The sequence below is a fragment of the Ixodes scapularis genome, unplaced genomic scaffold, assembly GCF_016920785.2.
Source record: "Ixodes scapularis isolate PalLabHiFi unplaced genomic scaffold, ASM1692078v2 PGA_scaffold12__126_contigs__length_90152505, whole genome shotgun sequence".
Lineage (NCBI taxonomy): Eukaryota > Metazoa > Arthropoda > Arachnida > Ixodida > Ixodidae > Ixodes > Ixodes scapularis.
This window is the reverse complement of record NW_024609838.1, coordinates 32,577,136-32,595,909: the sequence shown is the minus strand read 5'-3', so window position 1 is coordinate 32,595,909 and position 18,774 is coordinate 32,577,136. Positions and strand designations below refer to the sequence as shown.

The following is an 18,774-nucleotide window of genomic DNA, read 5'->3' as shown; positions in this document are numbered from 1 at the left end:
ACTTTAAATGTCGTTTTTTTTTTTTTTTTTTTTTTTTTTTCTCACGCAAGGCATTCGAATATTTGGAAAAATGTTTCAGGACGACAGAACAGAAATATGAATTCGTTAGAGTTCACTCTCTCGTTCGTGCGTTGTAAATAATACATTCGCAAACTATCTCATTTCCTTTTTTTTTATTTTACTATTAACGCAGTGAGACTTCCTGCCCCGAGCTTACTAGGATGCCACTCAGAAACGGACAAAATCAGCATCTCTTGGACGAGCTTTCCCAAAATCTCGACGTTCCCGGATATCTTGTACGAGGTGCGGCTTAAATATGACTCGAAAGAAGAGCGCGAGCTAACGGTAAGCCTGACATAAGCCTGCGTGCGCATGCGCTACACTGTTCATGCGAACTCGATATCGGAGCTTATTTCCATTTCACTTCGAAAGGCAACTTTTTACCGCTTAGGGTGCTGCCAGGTTTGAGCGCGTCAAACCACACTATTCGGGTCGAAACTAAGGGAGAGGAGGAGGCGAGAGCATGCGGGGATACCAGAACGCCAAGCTCCGATTGGAACAATCGGCGGGTATTTGTCTCTACCCGCTGTTTGAACGCCGAACGCCGAATGCCAGCGTTTGCCGTTTGAGCGAGCTTGAAGAGTGAGTAGAGACATAGCCTCCTATATATAGTTACAAAACCTGCAGATCGCCACGGGAAGCGGCCGCCGGAATGGAAAAGGGGGGCGGCACACAACGGATGAGAGGGGAGCCACGTGACCGGCGCCCCGCTGCGGCGAGACGCCGAAACACACTTCTCCCGAGCGAACAAGTGTTTTTCGGGTCCTCGCCGCTGCAAAAGCTGTGCGCCGACGTCCAGGTTCCCCGAGAAATGGCTCTTTGATGCTCTGTGCTACCAGGCACTCTGTGCCTCCGTCGTCGAACTGCCAGGCTTTGTGGGTATAGAGGAGGCTATGGTTGAAACAAAGGCAGCTAGCTTTTCCTCTACCCTCTAATCATTCGAACCACAGCTCGGCGTGCGGACGTCTGCGCGCGCTCTCGTCACCTCCTCTTCCTCACTTTCTACCAGACATGTACGTAAAGCGTTACTAGTAACGAGTTATTTCTACCTAGTTACTTCTTTCGGTAACGAGAAACGTATATAGTTACTTTTTTTTTAGAAAAGGAAAGTAGCGTACTTAGTTGCTTTTAAGTTCAAGTAACGACTAACGGTGTTTCGTTACTTTTGAGGAGTAACGCCTACAACAACGTTTAAACAGCCTCGTCTTCATTCTAACCTGAGTATGCGTCCATTTTGACAAAGGCAGATGGGCAGCCCGGAGAACAACTAAACAGTACGGCAATATAGCCATGTGTATCGCTGAACACGTCAGTCGAACTCGCAGCTGGGAATGTCCTTCACCCAGAGAACGCAAGAAGATTCGTTGGTTGAACCTTCTAGAATCGGGTACATACCGAATGTAAACTTGGAGGTTGCCAACGCGGGAAGACACAAAACTCATTCTCAACCTAAAAAGTTCGAAGCAGAGAGAACAAAGAAGAAAGAGGAATCCCAGATTAACACCAGCGCTTCCTGAAGCACAACAATACACAGTTCCTTCGAGCGACTCAGTAGATGGAGTTCCCCGAGGACGTATTCTCAATGAAGCGGGGAAACCTAACTGATAAAAACATTCGAGAGGCATCTACTGTTTAAATGCAGCGACTACTGAAAAGAAAACAATGAACCATGAAACAAAAGCAGTTGTGTATTTGGTCGTCAAAGTAACGAGAAAAGTAACTTGCTCCTTTTGAGAATCAGTAACGAGTAACGTATTTAGTTACTTTCTGAGCGAGTAAGATATTTTATTACTTTTTTCTTGTAATGTGTAAATGTCTGCAACTTTTACAAAACAAATGCACCATCTGTGGGCAACGCTGCACAAAGTCGTAGCGCGATAGGTTAAGAAACCGAATTTTCCGGTTGATTTAAAGAGCTTGGCGTCTCCTTGTATCACCCTGTATATAAGAGCGTATAAGTATTTAAACAGATGGGGCTATGTGCGGTATATAATGTTGCTATTTCTATATATGATGTTACGTCGATATTTCACATCTGCGCAATTTTTTTATAGGTAAATAAAAATTGCGCAGACTGATATTAGCAATCCATATACAGCTGTATATGTATTGCTAATATCAGTCTCGGAATGCGCTATTTCACTCATTGAGAGGAAATAGACCGCAGATCATTGTAACATTGTGTTCTTAGGACGCTCAAAGCGAATACATTACGTTATCGGCAAGAAAAAGAAATTCTAACAAAAACCTCCTATGTGCCCACATCTATTTTAAATCGCCCTGCTCAGTGATATAAATCATTTTGTATTGTGTAAACGTTCGCATCGCAGAGCAAATTAAAACATTGAAATGTAATATTTTTTGTGTATCCCTTCCCGCTACAGATAAACAACTCCGACAAAGTCGTGGTCGGAGGGCTAATCCCAAACACCGTGTACAATGTCTCGGTGCGAATGAAGTTTGCCAAGGCGAGTGCTGAACTCTGGGGTTTTTACAGCGAGACCCTGCAATGCAAAACAAAAAAAACGAGTGAGTATTATGTCGTTTCCAACACCATAAATGGCATTTTCTAGTCGGTGAAGACATAAGAAGTAAATAGTTCTGAACAGCCCTAATCGATAGCGTAGACTACTAGTGGCCCGTCAATGAACTCCCAGCATCCCTCTAGGTACAACTTCAGGAACTAAGAATGCCAATTTAAATTAATGTATGGCTGCCCACATTCTCAAGTCGCTTAGCAACACGCTTGTAGCACTTACAAATGTCTTATAGAAAATGGTGTATTCACTTCGTCTGAACGACGTCTATGGGACATCCATATGGCAGTAAACTAAAATCCTGGAAATGTTTTAAAGGACAATATGTGTCGTATGGATGAGGATATCCTAATTTTGTATATAACAATTATTATATTTTCTATTGAGTTTTCTTCTTTTTTTCAATATATCTTGAGACGTGGTTCATATTGCATTGCTTATTCTTCTCTCTGCACAGTACCAACCGCTCTCCCAAAGGTCGCTGAAAACGGATTTATGATCCAGGACTTCAAAGACACCCGCAAAGTCCGGCTTTTTTATCAGGTTATCTCAATTTTCATGAACTCCGATAAATGCATACCCGGCTGCCAATGATGCATCTACACTGTTGGTTAAATTAAAAGTTTCGTTTGTGATATTGCGTGTTAAAATATTTGCAAATTTGAATATCTCCTTACCACCTCTTTCCATGCCCCTTCTATTCCAAAGTCCTATTTGCTATGTAACTCGACTGGTGACACTGAGACGACCAGATGTCCTGATTGTAATTGTCTACACGTTCATCCTGTACAAGCTTTACTTTAGGTAGCATTATGAATTACACCCCCAACAGATTTAAATAAAAAATATGCTTGCGGTTTTGCTTGCCGCATAAAGTGGACGGCGCTACATGTTGAAAGAGCGCAGAGCAAAGTCAGTGATATAGCGCAATTTATTTACGTATGATGCCACTGAGATGAGATGTTGCTAACACCGAATCAAAGACATTTTGTTAGTTTCAAGGTTTCAGTTCTTGCTGTTTATCATATCATATTCTGAAAGTTTTTTAACCTATCCAATAACCTACATCTATCTGAACATTGTTTCCGAGGTCCTAAAGAGCATGTACAAATCGGTGACCAAGTTAGTCTGTGAAGTACGGAATTTTCTCATTTACGGCGTCATTATATGACAAAAAATAACATAAATCAGGCTAGACACAGTTACCAAGAAATTATCCAAACTGGAAGAAGGTTTTTCTTGAACAAAGACGCGAAGTCTTAGAGCTGAGCGCTGGAAGCTGTTCCCGCATGTCCCTGCGGACTTCCTTCTTTGACCAGCAACGAGGATCGTCGGGAACCCCGGCCGTCAATTCTAAAGTCAGTTCTTGGTGATTCCCTCTGCGTCGCAGAGCGTGGCCAGGTCCCTTTGGAACGGTGACAGGATGAGCTACGTGCTTCACTGGTGCAGCAGCCGGGGTGAGTGCGCCTCGCACAAGGTGACCGGCGAGCGGACGCACGTCGACCTCTTCAACCTGAGTCGCGTCGAGAGCTACACCTTTCGGCTCTTCTCCGAGAACGATGTAGGACGGTCGCTTCGCAGCGTGAACGTACTCCTCCCGAGCTCCGACCACGGTGAGTCAGGATGGGCGGTTCAGAGATGTGACTGCATGCAGCACATCCGTAAGGACCAGCGCAATGAGCATGGAATACTGGAAGCGTCAGGGAACAAGGACTTTGAAAGAAGACAAACAGTTCTTTCTGGTTCTCGTTCCCCAGTGCTTTTGGTATCCTTGCCATCTGCCTAATACATTTTCATCTTACTGCAAGGAGCAGCTGTGTTAACTGCATCGTCCGCGTCGCTTTCGAGTTACGAATTTTGAGTTGAGAAGACTTGTGTCCGTGCTGCCCTCGACTCTTGATTGTTCGGTCGCAAGCGGCGCGGTGATACGTTGCTGCTGCTTGCCCGGGTGCAACGCACATACGCCTGGCAATTATAAGCCGAACCACTCGGTTGACCAACCGCGAGGGTACGTTTGTCAGTTCGCAAAAGTCTTCTTGAGACTTCATTGGCCCCAGGGGAGCTTAGTAACTCCTGATAAGCTAGGTGGCTCTTGATGACCTCATTGGCTTCTGGCGACGTTATTTGCGCCTGATAGCTTCATTGACTTCTGATCACTCTGTTCGTCTCCTGAAGATATGTTTACACTCACTTGCTCTTGCTGGCTTCATTGACTTCTCTTCACCTCAATCGCTACTGATGTTCTCATTGGCTGCTAGCCATGATAAAATATTTGGGACTATTCTAGCTGTTCTGTTCATTAGCTATGAGCAAAATCTAGAAGGCCAAACAATTACTTGGGTTTTCAAATTGCAGTGATGCCATCGGTCCAAGACGCCTACGTGAGCGAAGTCAAAAGCCTGAACCCGACCTTCACTCTGGCTCCGCGGACCATGTCCGACGAGATCCTGCACTACACGCTGTTCTGGTGCCGCGGCGTCGACGACGAGATGGGCTCGTGCGAGAATGACGTGTCCTGGGCTACGGTCAAGTCATCTGGAGACGCGTGGTCGGCCGCCAGTTGCGCCATGTCAGGACGATGCAAGTACGGCGTGGCCACAAGGTCTGCCGAGGCTGTGTCGGCCATGACCTGGATCGACTGCGTCCTTCCAAACAGCCGAGGTGACTTTTTTTTTACGCAGCCTTATCAAATGCTTAAGGTACATTGCACTTATGGTAATAACTGAAAAGACTTAATTTAAATTTGTTGCGGGGATGCCTAGACAGGGAAATTAGTTGGGCTTAAAAAATCATTGGATGACTCTGCTGTGGCAGGTTCTGCCGACTTAGTAGCCCGCATAAACTTTTTTTTTTCTATAGCTATATGCTTTCACATGAATGCAACAGGTGGTCAAAGTGTGTTTTCGAAGTTTCAACGTTTGTGATTTGAGGGGTGCTATAAATAACACAATTTTGAGCCACTGCATACGGTTCTTTTTTTTTTTTTATAAAACCATAAGTTGGTGGCAACACCAGACGGTCCAGCATTTCGTCGTTGTCATGATTTTGTAACAAATAAGCATCCTAATGGCAGTGAGTTTCGTTTCTCAGAAAACATATAAGTCCTGTCCTTAGGAACTTGTTGATGCATATTTGGATCTCAACCCCTTGCTCACACTGACGCGAACTCGCATCTTTGCGTAAAATAACGATGCGCTCGGTGAAGTAACCAAGTTATCTGCACTGAAGAAGCGACATTACAATCAATTGAATTGCCCTCCGATTAAAGTATGTCCGAAGTACTTAACTTTTATTCCGACTAAATTCCAGAAGTATGTACATCGCTTGGAATACATTTTCTCAGGCTTGGCAAAGACAGTATAATGAATTACTCCAAAGAACACTGCAGCTCTATAGTTATAGACCACTTGGGCGAATCGGGGCGTTATAAGTCCCAGGTGTATCTTGTGATCTCTCCAGAGCCAATGAGATGCCTTCATACACCGATAAGAAAGCCCAAGAGGTAATCATGAGGCAGGAAGCGTGAACACGATAAGTCACGCCTTGCGTTTCATAAGGTGTCCGTGAGGACTTCTTGTTCGAGGACTTCTTGTCCTTGAACTATGCTCACGGAGACTTTATTACTTTTTCCTCTTGAATATTTCAGAGTACCAGGACCTACTGCGAGGCGAAGACAGGGTCCATTACGACGAAATCACGGACTCGAGCGTTCAGGTCACTTTCCTCACCAAATGCGCCGGACTGGTTGCCAGTCGAATCATTCGCTTCTGCGCCCTGCGTGGCTCGGACGAAGCTTTACTCGGCAACAGCACTGTTCCAGGTAGGAAACGAGCTTGGACACCTCTACGGCGAGCAAGTGTGCCGAAACTTCGTCTTTGGTGCGTGGTAAAACGGAGAGAAAAAGGCACGGCAATCAAAGGGACAACACGGCGAACACGCAGGGAATATGAGACGACGAGGCGGGCAGGACCGTGTCGTCGTTGGTTGAGGTCGGGGGAAACCAAAGCATGCGGGAGTATTTGGTGGGTAAGCAAAAGCAAGCGCACGACGTGCGCAAGCATCACACGAACTTGCATATCGTGTAGCCCCTGACGGCCTAAGAAACACAGGCCTGGCGAACCCCGAGCGCCTTACAATGGCTCCACAGCCAAGGAAACCTCGGTGTTAGCCGAGCAGATAATCGAAGGACGAATCGCGCGGACTGGCCTCGCCCTTTGATTCTGAAGTTGTCAGTGACTATAAAACAAAGACAATGTCAGTGCGAACGCATTATATGCGTTCGCACTGCCATTACGCGAAAATCCGGCGGTAGCGGCGGCGGCGTAACCGATAGTACCAAAAAGGGCCGATGGCACAAAGAGTAAAAACACCTAAAAAATGCTCGGATTGACGTCAAGTTTCTCAGGGAGGCTCCTGCAAACAAAGTAAATTAATGGCTTTGAAAATAAAGTTTTGTACATTTCGGTCTGGGTGGGATTCGTCAGGGCCTCCAGGGTGCGAGACGAGCACGCTTCTCCGACGCCACGGCGGCTCCACGGTTCTGGCTGTCTTAAGCGCGAAACACATGTACGACGAAACCTTCCGATCCGACGTGCGGACATCCGGAATCACCTTGGAGGGCGAGGGTTTTCGTAGCATCGGAGAGCGTTGAAAACCCTCGCCTCCGACCGTCGTATTGCGTGGTCGGACGTCGGATCGGACGGTTTCGTCGTACATGTGTTTCGCGCTTTATGGTGTGCCTAGTACGTGCGTCATTGCACTCGTTGCGACCAGAGGTCGGCATTTTAGGTCGCCCTCACTCACCCTCACACTCACAGCCACACTCACCTAAGCCCCTCACTCACCCTCACCCTCACAGCTGCACTCACCTTCAGCCCCTCACTCACCCTCACCCTCACAGTCACACTCACCTTCAGCCCTTCACTCACCCTCACTGAACCTCACGGCTCTCACGCACTCACGCCCCTCACGGCCCTCACGGCCCTCACGGCCCTCACCGCCCTCACGGCCCTCACGCCCCTCACGCCCCTCACTCACTCATGGCCCTCACGCCACTCACCGCCCTCACGGCCCTCAGTGCCCTCACCGCCCTCATGGCCCTCACCGCCCTCACGGCCCTCACACACTCATAGCCCTCACGCCACTCACCGCCCTCACCGCCCTCACTGCCCTCACCGCCCTCACGGCCCTCACCGCCCTCACCGCCCTCACGGCCCTCACCGCCCTCACGGCCCTCACGCCACTCACCGCCCTCACGCCACTCACCGCCCTCACGCCACTCGCCGCCCTCACGCCACTCGCCGCCCTCACGCCACTCACCGCCCTCACGCCACTCACCGCCCTCACGCCACTCGCCGCCCTCACGCCACTCACCGCCCTCACGCGCCTCACCGTCCTTGCGGCCCTCACACCCCTCACGCACTGATGGCCCTCACGCCATTCAGGCCAGCTTCAGATGGGGCAAATTCGCCCAGAAACTTTACGTCGCAACACCAGCAACACGGGCCGCCCTCGATCACACGCAGCAACCAATTGCTGTAATTTGCCATCGTCATCATAAAATTTTATTTTTCTTGCACTATTTAGACATAATTACGCGTTATAAACGTGTTTTTATGCATTTAAATCTCGTTAAGAATACTAATGCACCTTTCTGAAACAGTTTATTTCCAAAAAAAAACGATCGATTTCAACCAGAACCGAGTCTTTCGGTGTCATCATCACCGGCACGAGGTATCACGTGAAAATTTTGCGTCCCTGATTGGATGCAGCCGCTTCAAACGCATTCAAATTGCTCCGAGTTGCTTGCTTATTTCGAGCCGGACCCAATCTCAGCAATTCGTGTCGAACTAGGGAAAACTAGAGAACAACCCGCCATTAACACCAAAATTGTTGAGAAAGATGCTCGATCTGAATGGGGTCTCACGCACTCACCGCACTCACGCACTCATGGCCCTCACACACCTCACGCACTCACCGCCCTCACGGCCCTCACACACCTCACGGCCCTCACGCCCCTCACCGCCCTCACGGCCCTCACGCCCCTCACGGCCCTCACGCCCCTCACCGCCCTCACGGCCCTCACGCCCCTCACGGCCCTCACCGCCCTCACGGCCCTCACGGCCCTCACCGCCCTCACGGCCCTCACGGCCCTCACCCCCCTCACGGCCCTCACGGCCCTCACGGCCCTCACCGCCCTCACAGCCCTCACGGCCCTCACAGCCCTCACGGCCCTCACAGCCCTCACGGCCCTCACTCACCCTCACACTCATGAATTTTCCTGGTTCAGAAACTCACTCACCCTCACCTCACCTGTGAAGATGAGGGTGAGTGAGGGTGAGTGAGGGCCCTCATGAGTGAGGTTTGCCGAGGTATGGTTGCGACATTATGTCATTGCGTCCATCGAAAACATTTCATTAACGGGACTATGAAGCTTTCGCATTCCCACACGTAAGCAGTCTTAAGTGTCTCCAGCCGAATTTTTTTAATCTTCAATGAACTTTATTTTGAGTTGTTTTCTTTTTAAATACATGTCTGATTCTGCTCCTGAATCTAGTTAAAGGAGCTGTGCAACAATTTCAGGGCTTTGCTTAAATTATTGTGGAAGCTGATGCCTGACACTTCTGAAGTGAACTTCAGAAAACAGATTTTGCCTGGATACTCTAGTTTTTATTTACAAAAATGAAAAAGATCCAGGTTTTTACCGCCTCTCAACTCGTACGTCGTCTTCCGGTTCACGTGCGCTGTGACGTCGATGGGGTAGGCGCGGGGTTCCGGAAAAGTTCTCTCTTTAGAGCCATCAGTGAGCAGTGAGAACTCATCCGCTCGCGACCGCGTGACCACGTGCTGGAGGGCGCCGCACGAACAATATGATGAAAGGAGGAAAGTCTCGTCCGGGTCCGGCCATACCCGTCCGGCCCTGTCCCCCTCCTTCTCCGGCTTCTGGCGGCTGTCGCAGTAGCAGGGAGAGCTGACGGTTTTGTGGACCTAGGATAGATGGCGCCACTAAAACTCCGTATAATAAAAGTTTTGGCGATGATACCAAGTTTTTGACGCATTTATATATATGTTGGAACGACAAGATTTATAGAAAAGTTACCTTTTATCGAGCAGATATTCGCACAACTTGCTATCTTTCTACCAGATTCCCCATTGACGTCACGCCGCGTGTTTCTCATGGCCGCCGCTCGCGGCTGCAGGTCGGGGAATATTCCAACTTTTGCCTCGCTATTACGCGGCGGAATCGCAACATTGCGATGAAAGGAGGTGTGTGTTCTGTCATTTGTGGCGAGGTGAACAATATTAAAAGCAGAAGATGACAATTCTTTCAACATTATAATCGTTGCACAGCTCCTCTAAATGTGTGTCACTCCGAGAGCACCTACAATGATTTCAAACCCACAATGAGCATACAATTTGTTTTTATCCCTTCGACTACTTTTATGTGCTTAGACCCTTTGCAAAGAAAAACCGTGAAGCGACATTGGCGTTTGCCATTTTTGGCTAGGTGGCGCAAGCTACCACCCGTTACTATTTTATAACGTGTATAGCCATTAACATCCATCCATCCATCCTTAGGCACGAAGTGGGTGATATGATCCAAGTGCTCGCTGAACGCTGCCGCACTACTCGTTTTCGCTACGAGATGAGCTCAGCTCACGCCGAACTCCGACGCAGCCCTTCGTGGCCAATACTTCATCAGAGCATCTTCCCAAACCATGGCGGGCTCGGATGACTTGGCACGCACATATAAAAAGGGTCTGTTGAGAGAGCACAGCAAGGAGTAGGAGGGAAAAAGAGATAGAGTGACGGAGACACCAAATGCTTTAAGAAGGGAATGCATCTCACTTCGCGAAACGCCAATGGCCCTGGCGCGGACAGGTATTGCATATTTGGAACCGCTGGATGAGCCGCGGCACCGCCGCCTCCTATCGACGCGGGCATATCGAGCGCCGGTTTGCTCTCTCAGCGAATCCGGTATCTCGGCAGCCCTCTCCTTCGGCGCAACGCGAATGCGTGACAGCGTAGACTGCGCAATGTGCATGCGTTCTCTCGAACCCGAGTAGCTCGCACCACTAATAGAGGACAGGGCGCTGCAGTAGCACTGTGTAATACAAATGAGCGGAGTGAAATGTACCCTTCCTAGTAAAGTATTTGGAGATAGCGTGCAAGAGCCGAAGGCTGGGGTGAAAGAAGAAACATCTTTACTTATTTGCCACTACTACGTAGCACAGTCTTTAAGTATCATGTGCATCGTAAAGCGCGGTTTATCAAAGAGTGTGCAGAAGGCAGAGAAGTTAGTTGCCGTGCATCGCGCATTGCACACATCAATGGAATAGCGTCCGTGAAGAACTAAAAACTAAGTAAGAAACGGACACTTTAATGGTCGTATCAGGGAGGAAATTGAATGTATTATAGAAGCCTCGATAGATGGTAGTTAACAATTTCGTTATCTTTTTTATATGCAAGAACAAGCTAACTATCTGCATCTCTCCCATGGCTTTGAACGCCGTTGTGTATGTTTTCCAGAACAAATAATTGAATAGAAAAAATGATACGTTCAATCTTTGAAACACTAATTACGCGAGAGAGCTGAAAGTCTGATTTCTGTTCAGAATCTGAATTGGAAGAATGCACCAACGGTGCTGCGGGACCGGAAAAGACGGTCTTTCTGCGAAACCTGTACCCGGAGACGACGTACCAGGTGACCATCACGACAATTATGGAGGACGGTATGAGCATTCAACATCGACCTGTCAGGATCAAGACTCAAGGAAGAGGTGAGGCTTGCTGACATTTTTTGTTAAAGCATGAAATATTTTTTTTTGTGAATTTCCCCTTCCCATAGTGTTTTCCATCTCTCAGTACATGCATTTCCCCCCTGAAGTTTGCAAAGAAATTGTCGTCACTTGACGTCATAGTGTCAGGTGCCACCACGCCTTGACACCATGGCGTTAATTCCCCGTTAATTTAGTAGGAAATTGACACCATGTGATGTGACGTTGTGCGACGTCAGGTTGTGTCATCTGTCGTCATATGCCGTCACGTAACCCCACGACTCAACACCATGATGTCTATTTCCCCTTTAAATTCGGTGGGAAAATCGACGTCACGGGATTTGACGGCACGTGAAGGCAGGTCATGTGACATAACAGCACAAAAAAACACGAATGACAAAATTACCCTCCGCCTTTCCGCGCGACCAGCTTTGTGCCTGTTGCACCGGTGGTAAGTGTAAAGCACCCCATGCTACTCAAGTGCGTCGAGTCCTAAAATTTACTGGTTGAGTAGTTTTCGATGACACTCAATTTTTCAACTGAAACCATATGTTTATTTTTACCAACTACAAAGTTAATTAACACATTTTCTTGATTTTAAGACTAATTGTGACTATTATCCCCCAGTGTTATATCCCTTGTGCCGTATATAACTCGCCTGCATAGACTATAGTTCCTTTCATGTCTGTTTTTTTAATAAATGCATTCAAGCTTAATCCAAGCCCACAGAGCCCACGAAATATTAGTAGCATGTACTTTCAACGGGCCATTCTGATTGTTGAAATGGAATATTTTCATTTAATATCTAGTTGTGGTTAGATGTTTCATGATGTTCTTATGGAAAATAAAATAAAATAATACAATCACTTATTGTTTGCAGGACCTACAGCGTTGGCTACTGCGGCTATTGTCGTCGCAGCATTGTTGGTGGCCCTCACGGTGGTCGCCGCCATTTTTTGGAGACGGTGAGTCTATAAACTGTGGTTTTAGAACTTTCTGATGTGCGTCTCGTCATAAGTGTAAATTATAAACCTGGGATTTTGTCTCTTACCACATCAGAATATCCGTCTACATCGAGGAATACAAGAACACGACAGTGAAGGTTCTGATTCCTGCCGAGTTCACGAAGGTGAGACCTGTTATTGGCTTCTTACATTGTTGTCAAAAACAATTAAGAAAACTATCTTTCTAACTTTATATTTTCTAAAAGAAGTATCTAAATGTAACTGTACTGTATCGATTTCTTTAGGAGTCTATTAAAAAGAGTGACAGCATTCGTTCCAACCTGAGGGAGTATGTACTCAACAACAAGAATTCCCCGTACGGAATAGCGCACGTGAGTATTAGTTTATTTTTACTTATCTAGTGCAAAATATCTATATTAGAGTGTTTCAGTAGATTATTTCCATAACTACAATAACCATACCCGATACTCCCCCGGCGGCTTTGTGTATGCATCCTATCGTCGGTGGTATCGTTATCGGAGTTACCAAACAAACTACTAAATATTCTTATTCTTGTGTTTTAAGTGAATATACTCTTCATATGACCACTTATCAATTTACTTATTAAGGGGAACTTGCACAATTTTTTTAATTAATCTATTCAACTGGCAATGCAAGCCAAGTGAATATCAAATCGATGCGAGGCCACTCGGGGCTTGATAAGAAACTTTCGAGTTATTGAGGTTAAAAAGTGAAAGCCGCTTACAACTCCCTGTAACGCCGAATTAGAGCGCAGCTCTTGAGGAGGAGGAGGGAAGGGCACTGGAGGGGGGAGTTAAACTAACCAGGGGGGGTCACGTGACCTTGGGGGGTCACGTGACCCCCAATGCCGATTATGTCATCACTGACGTCACTGATGACGTCATCAGTGACGATGACGATGCGGGTACCGATGACGTCATTAGTGACGTCACTGATGACTTCACCAGTGATGATGACGATGACGATGCGAATGTCGGTGACGTCATCAGTGACGTCGCTGATGACGTCATCAGTGATGATGACGATGACGATGCGGATGTCGGTAACGTCATCAGTGATGATGACGATGACGATGCGGATGCCGGTGACGTCATCAGTGATGATGACGATGACGATGTGGATGCCGGTGACGTTATCAGTGATGATGACGATGACGATGTGGATGCCGGTGACGTCATCAGTGATGATGACGTCATCAGTGATGATGACGATGACGATGTGGATGCCGGTGACGTCATCAGTGACGATGACGTCATCGGGGGGTCACGCGACATCGGCGGGGGTCACGTGACCTCGGGGGTCACGTGACCTCGAGGAGGGGGTCACGTGACCTCAGGGGAGTCACGTGACTTCGAAGGGTCACGTGACCTCGAGGGGGTCACGTGCCCCCCACGAGGTCACGTGACCCCGGTGGGGGGCTCGCGCGGTGCATTATGGGACATTTCCCATGATGCACCGCGCGGTTACGCCGACGCCGCTCAAGCCAGAAAAGGGCCCCTAAGAGCTGCGCTCTAAAACGGTTAGAATAATCTACCTTTATCATAATACAAATGGCGACTGCGATACTTTTTGTTATGGGTGAGAAAACTCATTGTTTATACTTTTTGTTATGGGTGAGAAAACTCATTGCTTATACTTTTTGTTATGGGTGAGAAAACTCATTGCTTTCAATTTTCATCTGCTAAAAGGTTCTCCGGTCTCAGAATCTACAAGAGCAAGCCGAGAATGCCCTTCCTCCGGAAGCTGACTGTCTCCTGAAGGATACCAGGCCTGTTATTCCAGTCCTACCCGAGCGTTCGCTTCCAACGAGCGACAAATACTTTAATGAAACACCGCAGCAAACCCCTCTACTCGACACCCTTAGTCCAGGATACTCAATGGTGTCCTCGTTGGAGGACAAGAATTCCGAACCCACTGGCAACGCCTACTCCAAGTTCTCAGCTCTTCAAGACCAGGAAACTGCACAAATACCTCCTTTGGCACGTGGCTACTCTCTGTTTTCCTCCTTTGCATTAGACAACCCTGACACAAAATCTATAGTAAAAGAACCTTTAAATACGGATGGTACGCCCGGCTACAGCAAGTTCGCGCCCTTCTTAATGGGGGTTGATCTAAGGTCTACAGAAAAATGGAATCATGGGTTCAATGGACAACCCTGGGGGAGAAATGAACGTTTCTCTGTCCCCTGTGAAATTCCTCCATCTTATGTGAAAGTAGCCAGCGAGGTACCAAGCCAGCCCAAAGAGTCGTCCCAGACATACGTTAAAGTTGGCAACGAAGCGCTTCCTTTTTCAAAGGACCACCAAGGTCAGTCTCCAAAAACGCACGAAGGGTTAGACAAGCACCAAAGTTACGTCAAAGTAGGCTACGAGATGTCACCTTGCACCAAAAACGGCAGCAACGGAACTAAGGAAGACGATCACCAGAAGGATTCTTCAGAACTCGAAGGAGCATCCGATGCTTACGTGAAAGTCGGGTATGATGTACAACCTGCAGTTTTTCCAGAATCATCTGATTTCTGCTCCAGTGCAGTTCCAAATATATTTTCCGCATTACCACAAGACGCACCTGATGCTTACGTTGACGCCGAACACGACGTATCTCCTGCGCAATTACAGAAGCCATGCGACGGGGGCATTCACGAAGCACAGAACATGCCCCCCCCAGTAACGGAAGGACTGTCTAATGCTTACGTCAAGGTAGGATACGATGTGGTGCCGTCCAACGAAAGTCAGAAGTCATCACAGACAGAAAACTTAAGTCAGCAAGGCAAAAACGTTGGGAGTGAATTTGGCGAGGCATCGACATCCGATGTTCCACTCGTTTACTCGAAAGTGGGCTTGAGGGCTCAAAACCGTGACCACTTGCCTGAAAACACCGTGAATTTCAACAAGGATGTGTCCCTCTTGCAGAAACCTCCTCTACACATGATCTTCTCGGATGATGAATGTCAACATGGTTCCCCCGAGGACATCATGATCTCCGACAAGGGATTTCTTAACCCTCCTCTTGATTTCTCGATTTTGGAGTGCCCCAACTACATCAACGCGGGACTCAGCAGTCCAGTCTTGGAACATTCGAAGGACACGTGCAGATGCTATCCTAGTGGAGGTTACACAACATGGGCGGCACTCGCCAAGCCACTCAAACACGGAAACAACCATTACGTTCGTGCTGTGGACGTTAGGCCAACATGAACCATGCTTCGAACTCGTTCTGTGCTCATACCATTTCCAGGTTCATCATGATGAACTATTTCTTTTTTTTAACAATGAAGAACCCAATTAGAAGTCAGAAGCTTCTTACTGGTAATAGGGCCATCTAGAACTTTTCTGGTTGTGGAACTCGCGGGCGAGTTCTACCCAGGAGCAGCAGCCAGCATCAGGTCTCAACTGCGTGGAGCGGAAGTGCATGGCCGTGTCAGTTGTGCTCGTAGCTCAGTCGGCAGCATGCTACTTCGCGGGCACAAGACTTAACCAGACTTGTGCGATGTGCCTTTTTTTTTTACCTAGTTGTAATTCGAATATTTGTTATCGCGTAGGTCTTTGGAGTGTTGTGTCGCATTGAACTATATTCAAACCGAACTATTCAATCCGCTCGCCGTACATAAAGTAACCTACGTATAACGCAATCCCGCTCGTTAGCGTGAGAAACGCATTTCATTCCATCTCGCCATGGCAAAGGTTTGGCCATTGTGGTTGGGGTGACACTTTTCACAACTTCACCGCCGTTTAGTCGAAATACTTGTAAGCGCGACGAGAGGCGGACACAAAGAAGGAGACACGAACTAACGCTTGTCCATGTTTCCTTCGTTGTGTCCATCTCTTTTTGCGTTTGCAAGTTCCCTGGGCATCATGCACCAACTAGCCCAGCAACAAATATTGGTTATATAGTCTGTTGCAGGTTTAGAATGACAGGACAAGCCCATCCCACAAAGCTTTCTCCTCGCTGTGATTGGTGGGTTTCTCCTCTCCACTCTCCTCCCCTGTAGCGTTTCGCTCTTCTAAAGTGGAAAGGGTGAAAGGCTTTGTGGGAGGGGTATGTCCTGTTATTCTCAATTTGTATTAGGTTATATTCGCTGCGTGAATAAGTTGGGTCATTGCTTCTTTAATTGTATATTCTGGCAGTTGTTGCTTGGCGCGGTGCCAGCAACCTCAATAACGTCACTTCTTCGTGTTCTTTTTTTTTTTTTTTTTTTTGTGCGTAAACAAAGCTTATTTTTGGCATGGCGATGAAGTTTTCTGACAAAGAGACCGCACTGGTGGACTCCATTTTTTTACGCGTACCTATATAAGCTGTGGCTTTGTGTGTGACGGGTATAGGCACTCGGGAACCAATGGTAAGGGAATTTAACATTTCTGAGACCCAGGTTCTCTGCATGGGGACGCTGACAAATACTCTGCACAGCTGCAATGTGCATTTTCCGTCAACGAAATGAACTTATTTTTTCGAAGTGTATTTCCGATTTCAGCAAAACGCAAGTCATTGTGCCATCGATCGCCGCGTACAAGAGCGCAGAGGGCGAGCAATCAACACTGACTCGTTTTGTTCGTGATTCGTGAGTACCGAACACGCCGAGGTTCGCGAATCTCTTCGATTACAATAAATAGCACGCCAAATTGTTGTTTTCAAACAAGCGCCCTGTGTATGACAACCAGCATGACTGCATTCTCGCAAGCGATCAGTTAGGACAAAGCGAGGTCGCATGTCGAATATCTGAAAAACGTCGCTGCAACGGAGTGACGTGTAAGACGCGAGTTGCTGTGCAGTGTGTCTATAGGGAAGTCGCCTATCGCTATAAAAGGTGGTGTCTAATGGTAATGACATGCAACGAACGTGTAAATAAAAATAAAATAAATACGCTTGCTGTGTCAGAACTTCGGTCACTGGGAGGTACACATCGCGACACTGTTAGCGCGAACACGACATCGGCGCATTTTCGGATTTTACTTCTAAATAGTATTAGCGAGCACGAAATTTTATCGCTTGCATTATAGAACTAAATGAGATCAATAATAATTTGGATGACATCCCTTGATTTCATAGAAAAAAAACTGGAAAAACCGGCGATCGCTTGTTCGCGCTAACAGTGTCGCGCTCTGTACCTCCTACGCTTTCCTTGAAGGAAAGAGAGGCCAGACCGACCATAATGAATCTTTTTTTGCCTAAAAACGACACAAACACCGAACGCTCAAGTACCAAGGGGACTTGTGCTACCTCTCCTGCCCCGTTGCAAATTAAACCGAGACAGGGGTGTGAAATAAAAACTTGAACGTAGAAGGGACACAAACGGTAGAAAATATGTCTCAACTTAACCCGTCCCGGGTTAAGTTGCAGCATGGTAAACATCCTCCACCTCGCCTGCACTTTAACCGTTTTTGTTTCATCTCCTGCCTAATCCGCGACTCGGGTGGATCGCGGACAAAACAGGAGGGAGACGGTCGTCAACCGTAGTTCCTGCTTTCGCCGCTGCGTGAGAAGAACCTGCGCGTACTCAGAAATATCCTTAATAGTGGGTCATTGGCACACTTTATTTTGTTGCGCGCTATGGTTGTCGGCTCGTTTATCCGGTGATATCAGTGTCGATTTATCTCTCAAATATAGCACCAGCACTTGATAAAAATCAGTTGATCATTGGAAAAAATGATATTCAGAATAACCGCCGTCTTAACATTCGATATTAAAGTTTGAGCTCGATTTATCTTGGTAGTGGAGCTGTTACCAAGAAAGAAATAAACCGATTTAGTTAAAATTTGAAAAGTACTTCCGAAAGAAAATGAGACGAAGGAAAAGGCGACGTACATTTTAAACAAAAGTTTTCTTTATTGCAATCTTAAATAACTGTACCCCGTTAATAAGCGCATTCACCAGGGCCATTAAATTAGCTACGCTTCGATTATCGGCGCTCTATTCCCCGATCTTCTTGTGGGCGCCGCCATTTCGGTGCCTAGTGCAGCAATCGGCGACCGTTGCGATTCGAAAATGCAGCTTTCTGAGCTCTAGGTACGGTGTCGGGAAGATTCGGGGATATTGTTTTGCCTTTTTTTTTTTTTTGTGGACTTTTGAACCAATCACGAGGAGGGAAAAGCGTTTTTCTGTGATTTCAAAATAAAGCCCCGGATAATTATAAACAATGATTTTAAGCATCGGGGTGGTCACTTTCTTTGCCCGATCCCCCAAAGGTCATCCTGGCGATATTCCACGCTGCCTGGTGATAAACAAAAATGCAGAGGGGGAGCAAATCGGCTTAAAAGGGCGAAGGGATCAATCACACTTTTGGTTACTTCGCTAGGTGGCACAAGCTACCACCGATTATAAAGGGTACATCCATTAGCATTCATCCAGCGATCCATCCGTAGCTGGAGGCTCCTTAATCTGAGGCGCAGTTTCCTTAGTGGTTGTAGATTTCCTTAT

The 18,774-nt window shown here is 47.2% G+C and overlaps 1 protein-coding gene across 2 annotated transcripts in view; it reads left to right on the top strand.

The window, feature by feature from the left end:
* The window catches only part of LOC8039343, a 46,114-nt gene extending 28,892 nt beyond the window's left edge, over window positions 1-17,222 (top strand). The window contains exons 5-15 of one of the 2 annotated variants that reach the window (XM_029988603.4): window positions 194-345; window positions 2,445-2,589; window positions 3,055-3,140; window positions 3,988-4,210; window positions 4,953-5,258; window positions 6,244-6,417; window positions 11,213-11,377; window positions 12,255-12,339; window positions 12,434-12,503; window positions 12,624-12,710; window positions 14,049-17,222. In XM_029988603.4, coding sequence (XP_029844463.3) covers window positions 194-345; window positions 2,445-2,589; window positions 3,055-3,140; window positions 3,988-4,210; window positions 4,953-5,258; window positions 6,244-6,417; window positions 11,213-11,377; window positions 12,255-12,339; window positions 12,434-12,503; window positions 12,624-12,710; window positions 14,049-15,557 — 3,002 coding nt within the window. In that variant the 3' untranslated portion in view covers window positions 15,558-17,222. Of the gene's footprint in view, window positions 1-193; window positions 346-2,444; window positions 2,590-3,054; window positions 3,141-3,960; window positions 4,211-4,952; window positions 5,259-6,243; window positions 6,418-11,212; window positions 11,378-12,254; window positions 12,340-12,433; window positions 12,504-12,623; window positions 12,711-14,048 lie in introns of both variants that reach the window. The other variant, XM_042289505.1, reaches the window with a different exon arrangement.
* The last annotated feature ends 1,552 nt before the right edge of the window (window positions 17,223-18,774 follow it).